This window comes from Centrocercus urophasianus, unplaced genomic scaffold (genome assembly GCF_019232065.1).
Source record: "Centrocercus urophasianus isolate 14NV4802_14NV808 unplaced genomic scaffold, USGS_Curo_1.0 seq_23, whole genome shotgun sequence".
NCBI classification, from domain to species: Eukaryota; Metazoa; Chordata; class Aves; order Galliformes; family Phasianidae; genus Centrocercus; species Centrocercus urophasianus.
In genome coordinates, this window is record NW_024884789.1 from 217,087 (window position 1) to 234,898 (window position 17,812).

General features: G+C 50.6%; 1 protein-coding gene across 1 annotated transcript in view; it reads right to left on the bottom strand.

The window, feature by feature from the left end:
- Positions 1–17,812, bottom strand: part of ADAMTS7 (ADAM metallopeptidase with thrombospondin type 1 motif 7) — a 46,895-nt gene that overhangs the window by 11,867 nt on the left and 17,216 nt on the right. Inside the window, exons 10-19 of the mRNA XM_042824216.1 lie at positions 17,683–17,775; positions 17,046–17,191; positions 14,007–14,176; positions 13,551–13,684; positions 11,835–11,955; positions 10,912–11,156; positions 8,255–8,396; positions 5,781–5,907; positions 5,440–5,653; positions 854–2,641 (exon numbers count right to left, since the gene is read on the bottom strand). Of these exons, the coding sequence (XP_042680150.1) occupies positions 854–2,641; positions 5,440–5,653; positions 5,781–5,907; positions 8,255–8,396; positions 10,912–11,156; positions 11,835–11,955; positions 13,551–13,684; positions 14,007–14,176; positions 17,046–17,191; positions 17,683–17,775 (3,180 nt within the window). The remainder of the gene's footprint in view (positions 1–853; positions 2,642–5,439; positions 5,654–5,780; positions 5,908–8,254; positions 8,397–10,911; positions 11,157–11,834; positions 11,956–13,550; positions 13,685–14,006; positions 14,177–17,045; positions 17,192–17,682; positions 17,776–17,812) is intronic.

A 17,812-nucleotide genomic window follows, 5' to 3' on the forward strand; every position in this document is an offset into this window, starting at 1 on the left:
TGGGAGGAGGAAAACCCACTCCTACACTTTTTTGCAGTTGTTTCTGGTTTGAGATTGTTCTTTCTCTCCTCGCACGGGGAATCCCTGGCTGATGGCGGTGGCTTTAGCTTTTTCACTTCAAGAATGCTGTTAACCAGCACTAATTGTTCAGTAGTTTGAGCGCTCTCTCAAAACATGTTTTATGCCCTCCATGCCTCTCTTTCACAAGCACTGCTAGTCCTGCTTTTTTACTACTACAAACTCCAGTAGAGTTTTGTCTTCTGTTCACCCCACCTGAAAGGTACTGCCTTCATCTCCTCTTTCAGACTCACCCCTCACTTTCCAGACTGCTCAGGGACGGAAGGTGCCCTCTCACAAAGCCCATATGTGTGACTGTATCCTCCTGACAGCAAGTATTGTCCTCAAAGTTACTGGGTCCTTTGTGCAGCCTCCTTAAAAGAGTTCCCCAGAGCTCTGTCTCCAGTGATTCGTGCCACTGAAGGCCTCTTTTTTTGTGTGTGCTTTCTGATAAAAGCCTGTTACCATGAATTGCAGAAGCCATCTGTCTGTCACTGCAAGTGCTATGCAAAGAGCAACCATGGGACAGCTATCCAGTAAAACGATAGCTGATAATTACTTATAATTCCCCATTCACTACATTCAGTGCAGCCCCTTCCCTTTGGTAATTTGCAACCTTACTGCGCCTTAACTTTGACATTTAAGCCTTTGCCGTTTTGTGGAATATTTTAAGATAACTGTGCTATGGTGGCAGCTTGCTCCTGTGCCTGGCTCCTGGCAATGCCTGGGAAAGGCATGGGTCTCCTATATTCTTAAAAACAGCCCCACTATGCTTTTAGTGGGACCCAGCACATACCTCGCTCCAGTTGCCGACCTCCCAGCTGGGCACTGCAGTGCCTGCTATGGTGGTAGGAGGCAGCAGCAAAGCCTCCTCTTGCTCCCAGACTGGCAGGGGTGTGGGGGTGGGCTGGGGCACCTCGTGCTCCCCAGCACCGTAAGCAAGTGTCCCTGGGGCTGCTGGTGGTGAGTGCTCCTCAGGAGCAGTGTGGCCAACTGGGGCCATGCTGGAGTGCTGCTGGGTGCCGGGGGATGGCACTGGCACTGTGTGGTAAGGCCCCTGTGTTGCCCTCGGTCCCCATTTGGCCCCTGGCACTGCTGAGGGCTTGGAGGGTGATGCTCCTGTGGGAGGGCTGTGAGCTGGGGATGCTGGCATGGCTGGCACCAGGGCACCTTGTGGGGTGAGGTCACCGGCAGTGAGCTGTGTCAGCGGTCCCTGCATGGTGGGGGACACAGGCACTGGTGGCAGCGATGTTGTGGTGGCTACCAAGGGAACCAACATCAGAGACAGATGGATGTGGTTTCCTGGCTGCTGCCCTGCCTCTCCTCCAGGGCCCACGGTGGCATCTGCAGGATGGGGGCTCTCATGGGGACCTTCTACATGCCTTCCCATCTCCTGCTGTGGGCTCTGTGCAGTGGGGGACTTTGGAGCCACCCTATCTGTCACACGCAGCAGCTCTTCAGTCACCGGTGCTGCATGCGTGTGTGCAGTCCCCTCCAGTGCTGGTATTTCTGCCCACTCTTCCTGCTCCTTGGTCTTTGTGGCAGCGCTATTATTATCACCAGTGATGACAAATCCCATTTCCCTTGAGTTTTCACGGCCTGCACTATCAGGAGTCACTGTGCTTGCACGGTCCTGGACTCTGTTTGCAGGCTCTCCCACAGGCTGCAGACTGTTAGGTGTACTGCCTGCACCGGGGCTGTCCCTGTCAACGGGCAGCGGTGTAGAGGGACTGGTCAGGGCCCAGGAATCAAGGCTGTGAGGTGGAGCATCCCACGCAGGACTGGTGCCCACCAGTGTAGCACCCAGGGATAGCCTGGGGAGCAGCAGGCTGCTGGTGGAGCCATGACTCACTGCAGGCTGGGTGGGCAGTGGACCCTCGGAATAGGGCACAGGCAGTTCTTCCCCCTCATTCCTTGTGAGAGCAGGAGCAGCAGTGCTGGGAGTGGCTGTCCCCATTTCTTCACCCTCAGAGAACACATCAAATAGGTTGTTAAAGACCAAACCCCCTGACTCAGTCTCCTCTTTGCCATGCACAGGAGCAGAAGCATTTGCTTCGATTTCCTTCACCAGATCTTCCTCATGTTCTCCTCCTCCCAGCTTCCTGGTGTGCAGGACATCCGCAGGCATCTCAGGAGACTCCTCCACATTGTTGCTGTTCCACTCTGGCTTAGGGCCCTCGCTTTTGGTCTCCTTCTCAGTGAAGGGGTAGTATGACAGATCCTCATGAAAGTTGATAAAATTGTAATCGTAGTAAAAATCATCAACAAAGAAATTTCCCTTTCTGGTTGAGAAGTCATCCTCAGTTATGATATTGACATCATTGGACTCGGGGATATTTGGAATTACGGGGTTAAATTGGGGAATATGGTTATTTGGAATGTAATTTATTTCATTAAAAATCTCTCTGCTGGAAGAGCCGCTGCCAGACCAGTCAGTGTTGGTGTTGTCTAATTTCTTCTGGCACCGTGGCAAGGAGCAAATAGTTTCCGAGCTGGGTCTTTGTGCAGGGTCACAAGTTGCTTGAGTATTATTGCTGCAGTAAACAGGGCGTCTTTGTGTTCCATTCCCACATGTTGCTGAGCACTAGGAAAGGAAGAGGAACAGAAATTTCAGAGACAGGAGCACAGGAGTTGTAGGACGGTGAGAAAACAGTGCAGTTTGGGCAGAGGGCAAAGGGCTCTGCCTCTGTGACCAAACAGCTGGGTACGCTGACTCCTGCTGCGGCCCTGCATTCTGCACATCCCATGGTGGTGTGGGGCATCAGCACGGCTGCTGGCTGAGTCAAGCACTGGGGCTGTCTCTCCACTACAGACCGCCTTAGGAAGGCACACACAGCAGGGCATTTTGCACAGGGTGATCCTTGACCTGCACTCCAGATAGAAATGATTTTCCCTGGAGATAGACACTGTGAAGGGCTTTGGGCTGGATGATCTAATAGGTCCTTTCTTTGCGACCTATCGCCACGAATTACATCTCTTCTGGAAAAGCATTTCTTAAAGAAGGGAATAACAACATGGGTGTTGTCCCAGTAAGTGAAAGAAAAAAGCAAGGGTCAATAAGCAGCTTTGTAGAGGACACCCCCTCCTCCACCATAATAGTCCCTTTGAGATTGCTCAGTATGAAAGAACCCACAATCTGCAAAGAGAGACAGCAATATTTTCTGCAAGAGAAGTAAACTGTAGTGCTACTAACATCACATGTGGGCTGCTCAAGCCACAGGCTGCTGCAGTTTGCTACAGCAGATGCACAGAGCATTAGTCACATACATCAGCATGCCTCACACAATGCAGCCAGCAAGAACAAATAATCTCCAAGTCAAACAAATCCAACAGAGGGGATTTCTGCAAAAGTTGCTGTTCTCAGGATGAAAACAGATGGGCTGAGAGGTGGAGGTGGATGCACAGCCACCAGCACTTGAAGGTGAGTGCAAGGTGGGCAGAGAGAGCCCTCAGGGTACCCGCAGAGCCTCAGGGCTGGGCTGGCCTGGAGATGTGGTTCTCAAACAATTTACACTTGTCTATTTTGAGCCTTTCTTGTGTTTGCTCAGCCCTTGCAAGGGTCCAGCGCCCAGATGGGATCCCTAACACTCCCTGCTCTGGTGCTGGTGGGCTCCCAGCAGGTGCCCTACATGGGATGTGTCCCCCTCGGTCAGATGTGTGTCACCCTGTGGGCCACGTCCCTTGGCTGCCCTGAGAGGTGCTGCCCCTGTACTGGACACGATCCCCTATTTATGAATCTCCTGGGAAATGCTGAGGAGTGGAAGTGATCCTAAGGAATGTGCCTGGCACAAGGCAGGGTTCATAAAACTGCATGGCCATCACGGGGCACTTCCACCCTCCACACAGTGTCACTGAAATGCAGCATTTCCACTTGTCTGCCTCTGCAGCGGGGTGCAAGCAAGCTACCTCACCCCTCCAGGACAGCACTGCCAGATCAGGGGAAGCACAGGTCACCCCAGAGCTAAAAGTTCTTAGCAAATGGCTCCAGCTCCATCCAGGAGATAAGCTCCAGAAATCACAGCTCTCAAAGCAGAAAGGAAGAGGGTTATTTGCCAAGCCTCAGTTATCAAGAAAGCCCCTGAGGCACAGATAAGAAACCACTGCTGTTAGTAGCTGCGCAGGGGGAACAAGCATTGGTAGGAAAGTTTGGCCCCTAGCACAGCACTGCAGGAGGCACCACTGTGCCAAGCTGCTGACTGGGATGTGCTTCTGCAAGCATGCACCAGGGTCTGCAAATATACAAAAGCACTGAACCCCCTCTTATTATCCCTTTTTATGGCTAGGTGAACCAGGTTTCTGGAAAGCTTCCCAACCTCTCACATTTCCCTGCTTATTGGTGGTGGTGGCAATGTAGAAGAAAGAGAACTCTCACTTTAAGTGAAAGAAGAACAGAAAAGTTACAGACATATTAAAATCTCAAGCTCGTTTTCATGGTTTCACAGATGCATAGATGGCAAAGCCAAAGAGGAGCATTGTGACAGCCTGTGCTGGCTCAATACATAGCACAGACCTCCGGGCAACTTGGAATTCAAGATTTTTCCTTTAAACCATTGCAGCTTTCTTTCTCAACCGTACTATTGTGGCTTTTGTGGGCCTCTAGAAAAATATTTCTAAATAGCTCTCATTTAGCCTTCAAATTTTCTGTTCACATTTTTATTCTGTGTGTTTCTTAGCAACAGGCTCCGTTCCCAGGCTCTGATTTGCCTCCTGATACTTTTCTTTACACCAAACACTTTCTGAAACCAACGCTCAAATTAGGAGTTATGCCTCTTTGGTTAAAAAACCTCAACCACAAAAATAAAAATAAGGCTACGCAGAGTGCCCACTGAACACAGCTTTTATACTCCTCTCTTTTTTAAAGTATATTGCTGTAAAACTCCCCAGGGCAGCCTGGCAGCAAAGGCAAGGCAGCCACATAGCCAACGTGTGTGGATGCAGAGCAGATGTCCATCCACCTACAGACACGTGCATGGCACAGCTGGGCCCCTGGCTGGCCTGCAGCACCTTGCCTCTGCAAGCACAAAATGTTTTCAAGGCTTCTGCCAAAACAAAGGGGAAAGATTTCCACACTGAAGGCTTCAGTATCTCCTGTTTCTGCCTTTCTTGCATCAAGTGTGGAGCATGGCCTTGCTCTTGATGGAGAAAGCAGCATAACTCATATGAGAATGAAACAGTCAGACATCCTGGTGCTTCTTCCTTACTGAGATCTTCCTGTATCACAAAATTCCTTTGTGAGAGATCTGATATTGCATGCACACTCCAGAACCACTTTGCCCTGTAGCCAGGCGTGCCCCTGCCTGCTGCAGGACATCCTGGTGGTACATCATCTGTGCTCCTGCCGGCTTTGCAGGAAACTGCAACCACCCCCGTGATGTGTCTCACCTCTGACCAGTTCCCCATAGCCCACTGAGAGGGACAGGGGACATCCCGATGGCAGGGAGCAGTGGCTTCTGGTTTGGAGAGGTGCTGGCAATCCGCTTGCTGCAAAGCTCTCTGCTCGTCCAATCCCACACTCTGGATGCAGAGCACCGTCCTCTTCATCAACCCTGATGTCCCACATGTAGCTGAGCACTTTTGCCACTCACCAACCCACCACCTGGGGGAAAATAAAGGAGAAAATGCTGCAGTCAGTGCCCACCAGGCAGGATCTGCCCCCTGCCCCTGCTAGGATTGCTTGGGCAACAAGGGTATGTTGAGAAAGAGCAATAGAAGAGACAACAGACCTTGCTGGGCAGGGCTCCTCATTGCACGTCCTTTGCTGGTCATCAGGCCGTGTCAGTGTGTCACAGTAGTGCTCCTCCACGATGCCAGCCAGCTTTTCCACGCAGTGCACAATCTGCCTCTGCACCCCTGGGGACACAGACAAGGCTTGGCTCTCTACAATTCAGAGCACTGAACATCTTTAACAGCAAGCAGCAGGAGGCCCTGCCATTGCCTTCAGACACCAAAACCAGAAGAATATTAAACCTCCATTTAAACTGAACCTGAAACTTGAGAGCCCACTTTTCATGGCCCCCACATGCTGCCAACCACAGCAGCACTCCCATTGTGCCCAGCTGGGAGAAGGAGAGCTAGACACCAGATACATGATACATGTATGATTAGAGCTAGGAAACATAACTGTGCTGGAAAATGATTCTGAATGTGGAGCTGCTCAAGCTGGGACAGTCTAGGCTGCATGGAGGTTACCACCACTGTGCAACCAGCACAGAGGACCCTGGGCATCAGAAGCAGAGGACAGCAGCCAAAGCACCTCCCAGGGCTTGAGGAGGTATGATCTGCCTGTCCGGCACGAGGCAAACCACTGATCCTGTCCTGGGATCGAGGCCAGGGCTGCTCAAGCAGAAAGCTTCAAACAGGCTGCAGAAAGGTTTGGCAAATTTTGTGCTTACTTAAAAAAAATAAAAATAAAAGCGTCAGATTCTACCTGCTCTTTCAGGGCACAAAGATGTCAGGAAATACCCCAAGAAAAGCCAAGAATTTCCATGGGTCTTTCCCAGTCCTACTCCTAGCCTCTGCACCCTGACACCTCCTGCCCCTGCTCTGCAGCACTCACAGGTGCCATTGTGCAGGATGACCTCACTTCCACCACGCTGCTTTGCTATCAGCCTTTGTCCTGCTTTTTGCAATACATACTTGACCCGTGACTTGAGAGAGCTGTAAATAACAGTGACCAGCTGAGTGGTGATGGGGCTGCTGAATTCTGCTGGGGGAGCTCCCAGTGCTGTAGCTCCAGTGCTCAGAGACTTCTGAATGTGTGTAGGGTTTGCAGAACCAAATCTCAAATATCTCAGCTCTGGGAATGATTCCAATGGAGTGAGTGTCCTCATCAGCCAACTCCTGCCTCATTTACTCCTGTATTTCCATTCTGTTTCGGAAGCTATGAACCAAGCCATGCAATGGAGTGCTGGTTTTAAATAAAAGAAAGTGACTTTGCTATCTTCTTTTGACAGCACAGGCTGCAGAGCAGCATGTCATGGGCACCCATGCAAATCCACAGCAAAGAGTTCTTGTAGCAAAAATACATAAAAAGGCCAACAAATTCATGCAGCTCCACATCTCTCCTGCTTCAAGGCAGGAAAAAAAACCCTATCTTCCAGGAGAAGGCAGGAAATATCTCCTGGCTCTCAGTACTGCCTAAAATGGATGAGTGTTTGTGAAGTCTCTTCACTTTTCACACAAAGGGATCCTTCTTTTTTCCTTTTAACTCTTACCCAGACCTGCTGCGCAGCTGCTCTCGAGGAAGTGCTTGCTGCTCCCAGCCTTGCTCTGTGCCACGTGCAGGACCCACCCCTCCCCATGGGTGCTATGCTCAGCCCTGCACTGCTGCAGAGAATGTTCAGCTCGGGAGAAAGCCAAAAGGCTTGAGAGACAGAGAGAGAGAGACTGGATCCTTCTGATGTCTATTTACAATGTAAAGTGAAAACACTCACTGCTGTCAGTTCTGCGGAATGCCGTGAGAGCAAACGACCACACATGCTCACACACACATCCCTCGAAAGCCTCCCGTCTCATGGGGCCTGGGATGCTTGGGATGTGGTGGGGAGGAGGAGACATCAGATGTGGCATCCCGTGTACCCTGGGGCTGGTGGCCGCAGCCCCAACTGTGATGTTCTGCGCCCACCAACACCCTCTGAAGTGCTCTGTGCAGAGCTCTCTGTAAAGCTCCTGAAATAATCTCCCCTCCAGAGGCCCGGCCAGGCTGCAGACCGGCCATCTGACACTCTGATTTCTCAAAGCTCTTTTGTCTCAACCAACCCTACAGCCCAGGAACACCCGGCACAGTAACAGGACACCGAGCTGAGGAAAGTGCTGATAAAGAGTGGGCTCCCTGTGGCTGAGTGCAGCGGGGGCACCGAGGAGTTACAACCTCAGCAGATGCTGCTTTTTTTTTTTTCTCTCCAAGACCTACTGAAACCAAAGACCCAGGAATTTCTAAGGCAAATGCGAGCAATGTGCTCTGATGTGATGGGGAACGTGGCCCAGAGCATGTGCAGCTCTTGCCACCACTGCTTCTCAAACATCTGCCGTGATGCACGGTGCGGCACGAGGACAGTGGTCCCTTTGGCTCCCTGTACTACAAAATCCTGCCAGCATTTGCACTGTCTGCAATGAGAAGGAGATCAAGGATGACAGAAGAAGCAGCAAGGACTGATGGGCCAGGCCCTGCAATACAGGGATGCTTTGCCAGACTCACCGGTGCCACACGTGGCTGTGCACGCCGTCCAGGAGCCGAAGCGCCACAGGAACTCAGCGCGCTCGATCTCGTTCTCGCTGTCAGCTGGCCGCTGGATGGTGTACTGGTAGCGCACACCAGGGTTGGTTTCCTGGAACAACAGCTGTGGGGAGACAAGAGGAGGTGAGAGACACGGTTGGTGCAGCGTCTGACTGCTGCCTTGCAGGGGTTTTCAAGGAGGCAGGAACCCCCCGGCACAGCCACGCAGGTGTCACTCTGTCCAGCTCTGTACCAGTGCAGCGTTTGTCCCCTCACTGTTGGCCACGGACAGCAACGGTTGAGCTGCTGCTGCACTCCAACAGCAGCACGCAACCATTCCAGAAACAGTATTTAGCATGTAGTCAAAGTGTGTAAGAGAAGAGGAAATGCCCCAGCTGACCCCGCTGAGAGTACTGGGCTTGTGGAAACATTAGGTAATAATAAAAAGTAACAGCAAGAGTGCTGAGAATTGCCACAGCTTCAGTTTTAAGTCTCTGCCAAAGAGTCTGGAAGGATCCTCCTGTTAATCCTCACTGGTCTCACTGCCAAATGCAGCTGCATCCAAAGACCTCCTCAAGGCTCAGCATGGCTTGGACCTTCCCTGTGAAGGGCCCTGCTGTCACCTGTCCTAGGCAGAGCAGGATGGGGAAGTTTTGCATGCCACCACTGAGCCCAGCATGGCGCACAGTGCACCAACATCTCCCTGCAAGGACTGCAGCACTGCCTGCTGCCTTCAATGACAGCACACTGCAGCAGCCCTCAGCACAGCTTGAAATCATGGGTACCCAGCCCCTGTTCACATCTGCAGCCTGCTGTGAACGTCAGTGATTTGACCATGCCAGGGATGCAGACTGGTATGCACCATGCACATCACGCAGAGTGGCTGGGGGTCGCACCCTCCCCGTGGTGCAACACTGCAACTGCTGTGCTGTGAGAAGGGCTGGAGGCAACAGTGAAGAATCAACAGGCAGCAAACACTCGGTGGCTAGCTGGTAACAGGCGTTGGAAAGAATCATCAATTTCCCCCCACTTGAAACATGGCTCTCACTGCTCTCCAAATGAACGAGGCTGCTCCTATGGTTAATGCAAGCCCTGCCCTAAGTGCCTCCAGCAGCAGTCAGCACTCACGAAAGGCTGTGAGTTTAAACGTGTTTTTTTTAGCCTAAGTGCTCCCATTATTGCCAGAGCTTTGTTGTTCTTGGAGCTTTGGCAGGAGCAAGGGCATCTTTCCAAAACCTCTTCATGAATATTGAAACGTTTCTGTCAAAAGGTTTTAATTAGGTTATGAATCCCAGAAAGAGTCCCAGCAATTTGCTGGTGCTGAATATGCCAGTGTTGATATTAGCAGAGTAAAGCAATGCTTGGAGGCAGAAACACAAATGCAAAAGGCAAAGACTTTTGGCCACAGCATGGCTGCACAGTGAGCCAGGGACTGTGGGGTCACAAATCCAGGGCCATCCTGCCTCTGCCCCAGGGAAGCCACTCAGGAGAATGCACACCTGGGAGAAACAAGCCATGAACCTGGCTCTGCAAAATGCTGAGCCCCATGTCCCCAGCATCCTCTTCCCTGCCCAGCTCTGCAAGCCTGGGTTGCAGCACAGTGAGAGCCCCTGATTTCCTCCTGCTGCTGCACTAACTAAAGCAGTGCACTCGGGAGATCTCTCTTCGTTTATCAGAAGGTGGCTAAAAGGGAAAAAACGAGGTTAAACCACAGTTGTGAAGCAAACCCCCAGGGTTGAAGCTTTATTCATTCCTATGGCCTGTTCAGTGCGATTTAAAGGAAAACACTTTACACTGTAGATTGCATAACCCTCCCCTTGGCAGCTCTTCGGTGGAAATAAGGCAAAAACTAATAGAATAGGATGGGTTTGCAAGACAATGATAAGCTAAGTACCAGAGCTGCCACTGCTTAGGCTAGTTATGGAGCAGCACCTGGCTTTTGTAAGAAGTGTTCCCAAGACACACCAAGTGTGAACTGGGAATAGAAATTCTCACATGGCAAAAAGAGTGAAGTTTGGGATTTCTTGTTAATTCAGAAGATTTCAAAGATTCCTCTTGAATTTTTTCCCTCCAGTGCTTTTGTGAGGAAGCAAAGCCTGACTTGCAAAAACCTCGAAGGCATCACTCAGGCTTTGGACCTGCCTGTGCACCCCCTGAGGAGACGAGCCCTTGCCCAGACCCCAGCTGGTGCATGGGAGCCCAGTGGTGGCAGGAACGTGGCAGCTCCCAGCTCCCTGATGCCTCCACCACCTCCACTCGGGCTCATGGGCTGCTCCAGCCCTGCTGGAAACACCATGGGCTCTTCTCTTGCTCTTGATAAGATATGGAAAAGGCTCCGGAAACCAGCTATTTCTTTTTACACTCTCTCTCCTCAGTAAATATTTTGAGGAATGCTGCAAGCTGGATGAGGCTCAGCTGGAAGCAGCAGACCCACCCCAAGTTCAGAAACACGCTTCCTGGGCCAGCAGCGCACATTTGGCTGCCTAAGATGAAGAAACATGCAGAGGGAGGAGACACCCAGCCTCATCATCCTTCATGGATGGCCATGAAGTCACCTCAGCAGCACAAGGGAAGCTCCTGGCTCTTTCTCCTCATCCTTCCCAGCTGCAAACCCCAATTGCCCAGAACCCAGAGCATACCTGGATCCACACAGGTTCCACAGTGGGCCCTGGAGAGGTGAGGTTCTCCCAGTTTCCCGTCCTCTCATAGGTGAAAGTGGTCCCTGCCACCCTGTAATCCCCGTTCCACTGGATGGTCCAGCCACCGTTCAGGAAATACTTCTCTGGGTCTTCACTCCTCAGCGCCAGAAAATTTCCAGCTTCTGCGACTTCTTCAATCCGGATCTCTCGGGCTCCGACAGGGATAATCCCAATATCAACATAACCTGTGAATGCAATCGAGCATTTGCTCCAGGGAGTCAAGGACATGATCAGCTCCCTAGGGTGTGGAGACAGTGCCACAGACATTTGTTTTGAGGTCATTAGACACAAAGAGCAGTAAAGGAATATTTTTCTTGCAAGAGGCAAGAAATGGAAAGACAACTCTTCATCTCCTTTGTTACTTCTTAGACCTTATAAAAATCAACAAGTCTGGACTAATAAAAGACTGCAAATGAGCAGCATGAGTGAGTCAACCAATTAGTGCCACTCTAACTGAACAGGCAGAAATGAAACCCCGTGTCTCCTGGTTTCCCACACAGCACTTTCCAGCCTGGAGCAGCAATGGCTCTTGCAGAGTCATCCCCCTCCTCTGAGTGCTGCGTCCCACAAAGTCCCTGCAGCCATGGGATCCATGGGGTCTTGTCTGCAAAACACCTTCACCCTGCTCTGCTGATCAAGGAAAAATGAGTTCTGCAGATCAGGGCGGCTTATTTTAAGGAAGCCATTTAAAACAACTCATTTTTCTCCTCCCCAGCAGCTGGAAGCTGTTCTGCTCACCCCACCACTTCGCAACAAAATGTTTGGTGCCTGGGGAAGCTGCAGCTACTGACAGCCAGGAGCACGCTGCTCATCCTTCTCAGTTAGGTGTGTCTTGCCTTAAGGAGAATGCCACGTGTCCTTACCCAGTCCCTCGCTGTCCTCAAATGTCTTCTTAACAGTGTGGCAGGTGGAGCCATCCCCGTGGCAGACACCGCACCGATCTTCCACTGCGTTGGAGTCGATCTCATAGTCACAGCCCACGTTCTGTAACACAGCCCCATCAGCCCAGGCCTCGTGCCTGCACCCATTTACACCCACCCAGGATTTCAGTATGACACAAGCAGTCAAAAGTGGAAAACAACCACAGTAATGAGGGCCACCCTCAGTGGACAGATGATGCTCCTGAATGGCAAGAAATAAGAACCACAGATAGAAGATTGGTGTGAGCTGGAGTCTTTTTGCAGGATGGATGGTGATGCATCCCAGTCAGCTGTTAAAAAGGGTTTCTTGCCTGCAGCCTGGCCATCCTAGACCACTATGAAAAGTCAGATCCACATCTTGCTGTCAGCTTTCCCTGCCTTGTTCTGCAGCCTGTGCCTAGCCAGGCAAGCCTCTTGGTCCTTGGCCCTGCCAGTCTGGGGCAAGGACCTCCCCAAAACCTTTCCTAAATTCTGCTGGAGCTCTCCACACTTCAGACCCAGGCAGCTGCCAAATCACTTGACCAAACTGCGATTCCATCTGACACTGTACAATAAAAGCTGCAGCCAACTCCCCAGAGGTCCCACTGGGTCCTGTGCCAATGAGGAACCTTTAGTCTTAGCTCCACAAGGACTTATCCAGGAGTCACTTGCATATACATGCTAGAAAAGGAGCACTATTTTTGCTACTGCAATGTTTTGTTGAAAGCCAGGCTTAACTCTGGTGACGGAGCCAGCAACAGGCTTGCAGTCAGCAAGCATTTCATGTGTGCAATCATCTTTTAGGGAATATGCTGTCATCTGTGGAGAACTGCTGGATCTCTTTTCTATGTGCCAAGTAAAAACCATGACCTGAGCTCCCTGAGCCTGTGCATGTGCGCTGCAACCTCTGAAGTAACTTATAGCCTATTAAAGGAGGAAACAGGACCTTCTCAGAGCTTCCTGCTGTGCAGAGCAATTGCCACTGGCCTATACCTGGTAATGCCAGCAGCACAGCCAGGAAGAGAAGAAGCTTCCACAAATGGCTCTTCTGCAAGAGGATGCAAGGAAACTTGATTACTGATTATTTTTGCTTGCTTCTCTTTGTGCTGTTCAGAGCACTCAGCAGCCCTCAGAGCTCCATGGAAGAGGCAGGGAGATGAGCATTCTGCTCCCTGGTCCTTCTGGTTCTTTGCATGGAAGGTGCTCTCCCTGGCCCACAGCTCATTTATACAGAGCTTCCAAGAAATAACAACAGCCCAGGAGGAAGGACAAACCCCAACAACGGGAGAGGGTGCCACAGTTGGGGGAGACATCTCCATTGCAGCAGGCTGTGGGTCAGAGCAGCATCTGCCAGAACAGCAGGGCTGGGATAAGTGCCCTCTCCACCTTCCCTTCCTATCTTTTTATCTTGCCTCATTTGCAAGTGAAACTGCTCTTCCTGCATTTCCTTAGTTTGGTTCTCTACTTCCTTGAAAACATGCAAGAGGCTTAAACACTCCCGCATCATCTATCTTGTGAATATTGAGAGCTCTCCCTCATTTCCATACACAAAAACAGTACTAAAATGGATCAGGTGATACGTTTAGGACATCGGGCAGAGCCTTGACAACTGCCCCTGCCCCAGCCTGCAGCTGCTGGCACACAGGGCCGCTCCCAGCCCGCCCTCATCAGCAGACGTACCTTGCAGATGCCATTGATGCACATGTCTCGGCTGGAGTTCATTTCATAGCACGGGGTCCCATCGATGACGGCATCCCTCAGCTTTTCTGCAAAGTATTCGTCCTCCGGCCGGCAGTGCAGCTCACAGGGGTTAACTGGGAAGCCAAAGAGACAGAAACTGAACCCCAGGAGCTGCAGTGTGCACGCCTACATTCGCCTGCTTTTCTGCAGCAGTGTTGCCCTGGGCTCACACAGGCAGGGATCACCTTCTCTCTTTGTAACCACCTCCGACAACAGAAATTAATCCTGCAAACCCAGCCATAATTTAAAATACACATAAATACGCTGCAAGTGCAGCAGAAAGGGAAGGCAAAACTTTTACAGGCAGCTCCAGCAAGATCAAGGCATTGCAAGAATCTGTCTCAGGCTCTCTGTGAGGGCTGAGGGGAGGCCTGGCTGCAGGCTGTGCACACTCACTGTTGTTAGGCACCGGTGTCCACTTGTAAAGCTTCCCCTTGTAAAGCATGGGGTTGAACTGGCTGCACTGGACCTGGCGGAAGGACGGCTTGTTGGGAGGACAGGGCTTGATGTTGCAGATCCGGAATCGTTTCCGTTCTCCCAGGCAGTACCTGCCCCCATACTTTGGCCTGTTTGCAGGAGGGAAAAAAGAAAATAAACACATAGAGCCTAGGTGGGGAAACTCCCTTCTAATAGTAACAAACCCTAACCTACAGAGCAAACTTCTGCAATGCACAGAGAGCATCATCCACGTCCTTGCTCCTCAGTTTCCTTCTGGACAGAGGACACAAGCTCTGCACAAAGGCCTTGGACATTGCAGCAAAGATATGGCTGCAATGCACAACAAAGATATGGTGACAGCAGCTCCCCAGGTGGTGGAGGATGACAGAATTCCAAGCACAGATGGCTTTGGTCCAGCTGCTGTTTTATTTTTTTCATTTCTCTTCTCCTGGACAAGGAGAGGTGCCTAACACAGTCTGAGTTTGCTTCTGACCAGATTTGCTTTCTTGCTCTCAGCCATTAGCACAGCATTGCAGTGGTCAGGCTAAGGCACTGCAAGAAGGGGGTTTGGATTTGTTGCTACCAGGGCACCCATTTGTTTCAGAAAGGATCAACCCAAGTGAAAAGAAAGATGTGAAGCAGTCATTTTTGCAGATCTCTTGTGAAGGTGCTGGAGGTCCACAGCTCCTCTAGCATCTTGTCCCTCCTGACAGTGCTTCCTTAATGCTGCAACTATGGCCAACTCTACAGGCCTGGTTCATGAACCTATAAAAACTGGTGTGACAAGTAGCGTTCGTGTCCAAAGCCATTTTGCTGCTGGACACTCCTACGCTCTGCGCAATGGAACAAGCACTGCTCCTACTCTGCTTGCCCACGGTGTGAAAGCAACCGCTTTGGGAGATGAAACGGGCTGGACCCTTCCCCGGGGCCTTAAAGCATCACTTTCAACTCTAAAATCACATGACTTGGAAGGCATTGCTTAGCTAGCCCAGCTGCTTTTATTCTCTCCAAAAGCATCCCTGCGAAGTACCTCTTACGCACAAGAACCAGCTTTCCACTACCAGACTTGGTTTTTCTTTTGAGTGAGATGCAGCTGTTTTAAGGTAGCACCTGAAAGGCTTCTGCTGGGGGGATGCTCTGATGGTGCTTTTCAAACACATCTCCAAACTACCTTCCAGATGTCCTCTCCCTTTCTTCGCCACCTCCCAGCTAATCTCGGTCTCATCTGGAAGAACTGCAACTCAGACTGATTGTGACTTGGTTGGTGATCCAAGCAGGGACGCCAGGGCTGAATGGCCAACAAGACAGAGCTCCTGATCAAATGGCAAGTGGCCACAGTTCCAGGACTTCTGACAACCCCCTCTGGCCCACTCAGTCTTGCTTCCTGTGCTGGATGACCTGGATGTTTCTACAGCGTAATGCAACCCAGCAAGAACTGGGGGACTTGTGGATGGGTCTAAGATGAATTCTTGCCCAGAATGAAGAAATCTCATAAGGCATCTCTTGAGAGGAAACACATTTCTTCAGGCTTTAGATTTTTCATGCTGGTGATTCCTAAATGACAGAAACAGCCAGAAACACTGTATACACAAGGTGATAAATTCTTACTTACTTTGGAAAGTAGTTTTAAAAATACATCATTCTTTCCAACGTTTATAAAGTGAGAGGGACTTAAAAAGCAACAACAGACTTTTCTTGGATGCCAACAGACTCTCAAGATACTGCCACTGATTCTTAACACTTGCTGTTTCACCAGGTTGCTGCCAGGTTGTTTTGGTCACTTGCAGTTTCTGCATCCCACATCCCCATGACCTTATGAGAACTTTTTCCCTGATTAGTTTAGAGTGGCACAAGGAGCGTAATTAATTATTATTTTACAGTTGTATTTACACACCTTTCTCTTAGGAAACGCCTGAGGGAGGAAGGACCAGAGCACACATTTGTTCACTTCATCCAAAAGGCAAAGCTGAAGATTTACCTACCGTGGCCAAAGCAAACAACTGCCCAGGGAAATTCTGCTGCTTTTACAATGTTTGCTCTCCAAGATGCCTGCAGCTGTGTTTGGAACACTCCATAAACTACAATTGCATTTCTGTCACAAAACTCATGTCAAACACAAACCTAGCTCTTGACCTAGCACTGAGATTACACAGCTATTCTTTAAACAGTTCAATAGTATGTGTTAAAAACAATGCACCCAAAGAAGTTAGGCAGAAAGAACATCTGGGCTCATTAGAGAGATTCCCTCTTAGTTTTCAAATCTTCTAAAGCCATTGAAAAATGACTGCCACTGGAAAATTGCTCACAAAGCCCCTTTCTCTCCCTGTTACGAGGCACTGTGACACTTGGACGAGTTGGGGGCCTTTGTGTGAATCCAATACAATAGCAATTGGGCAAGGAGGGAGGCATCTGGAGGACAGATGGGTCAGCACAGCGGTCACGGCATGGATAATGCTGCTCTTCGGTTGGGGAGCAGTGAGCGTCCCCCACTATGGCAGCTCATTCAGCTTGCTTAGAAATCACTCTCAGGGAGAAAACAGTTGATAAGCAGCAGTGAGTGTTTTCAAAATGAGAGTGAGTCAGAACCACAAAAAGTCTATTTTTCTTTTTGGTCATTAAAAGACACCAGATATGTGTAACAGCTACAAGCGTGGAGTCTTTACTCTTTGTTGAAATCACATTCCAGTGCTCTCTGTCTGCCTGGCGCAGCAGCAGTTGTGCATGGAAGCAGACGGAGCCAGCTCTGCCCCTCCAGAGCCTGCCATCACCCAGATAGCTGGATAACCCCATGAAATGAATCGTCTGTGGTGTTTCAAAGGCATCTTGTTCAGAAAGATAACGGCATAATGGCAGCAGTCCCCTGCTGTCCAGTGCAGACATGGGTAGGACCAGACATGCCAGGCGATGGCCCCTGCTTTAGGGAGCCACCAGGAAGCCTTGGGCTCCTCTCCTACACACACTGGCTGAACAAACCCAGGAGAGCACACATGCACTTACGTGGGGTTGCTGCACTGCCTCTCGGCGCTCTGCACACCCGCACCGCAGCTCCTCGAGCAGGCAGCCCATGAGCTCCAGGGCCCCCAGCTGCCATTGATAGCATCAGGACGGTAACCCACGGGCACGCACTCACCATTGAAGCACCACTGCAAAGGGACAGGCCAGAAGAAGAGAAACCAAGATAAAGATGCACTAATAAACACCTACTTAGAGAGCTCTACCTTCAGGGAGCACTAAAGACCAGCGCTCATATTGCCCTGTGCAAACCCATGCTACACTCACTCCAGGGTGACTGGAGGTCAGCTGAGCTCTGATGGAGCCAAGTTCAGCTCTGTGCAATGAGAAATTCGGGTATATAAGGCTGTCTGAGGACTTGTGTGAGGGAACAGACCCCTGGACACGACCCTCCAAGCTTCTGCTTCCATTCAAACTGCAGGTTTCATCTTTTTAGGGACATCCTGATTTCCCTGAATTCAATCTCTCACCACCATTTGGCTGGAGTGAGGCCATCAAGGTGATCCATGTCCACGTGCTGGAGTTTGCAAATTGCCAGGTTTAGCACTTCGCCAGCAAAAATCATCTCTTACATACAGGATAAAGAATCTCTACACCTGCAAATGAGACTGCTCCCTCTTACCTTGTTCTCCCCACATGCTGTCCCATCAACAGCAGCATCCAGCTTGGAATGGCACGTAGTCCCCACTGTGCACCACAGTGTGTTGCAGACACTCTGCAGAAGAAACATTTACCACACAGGACGCGGTTAC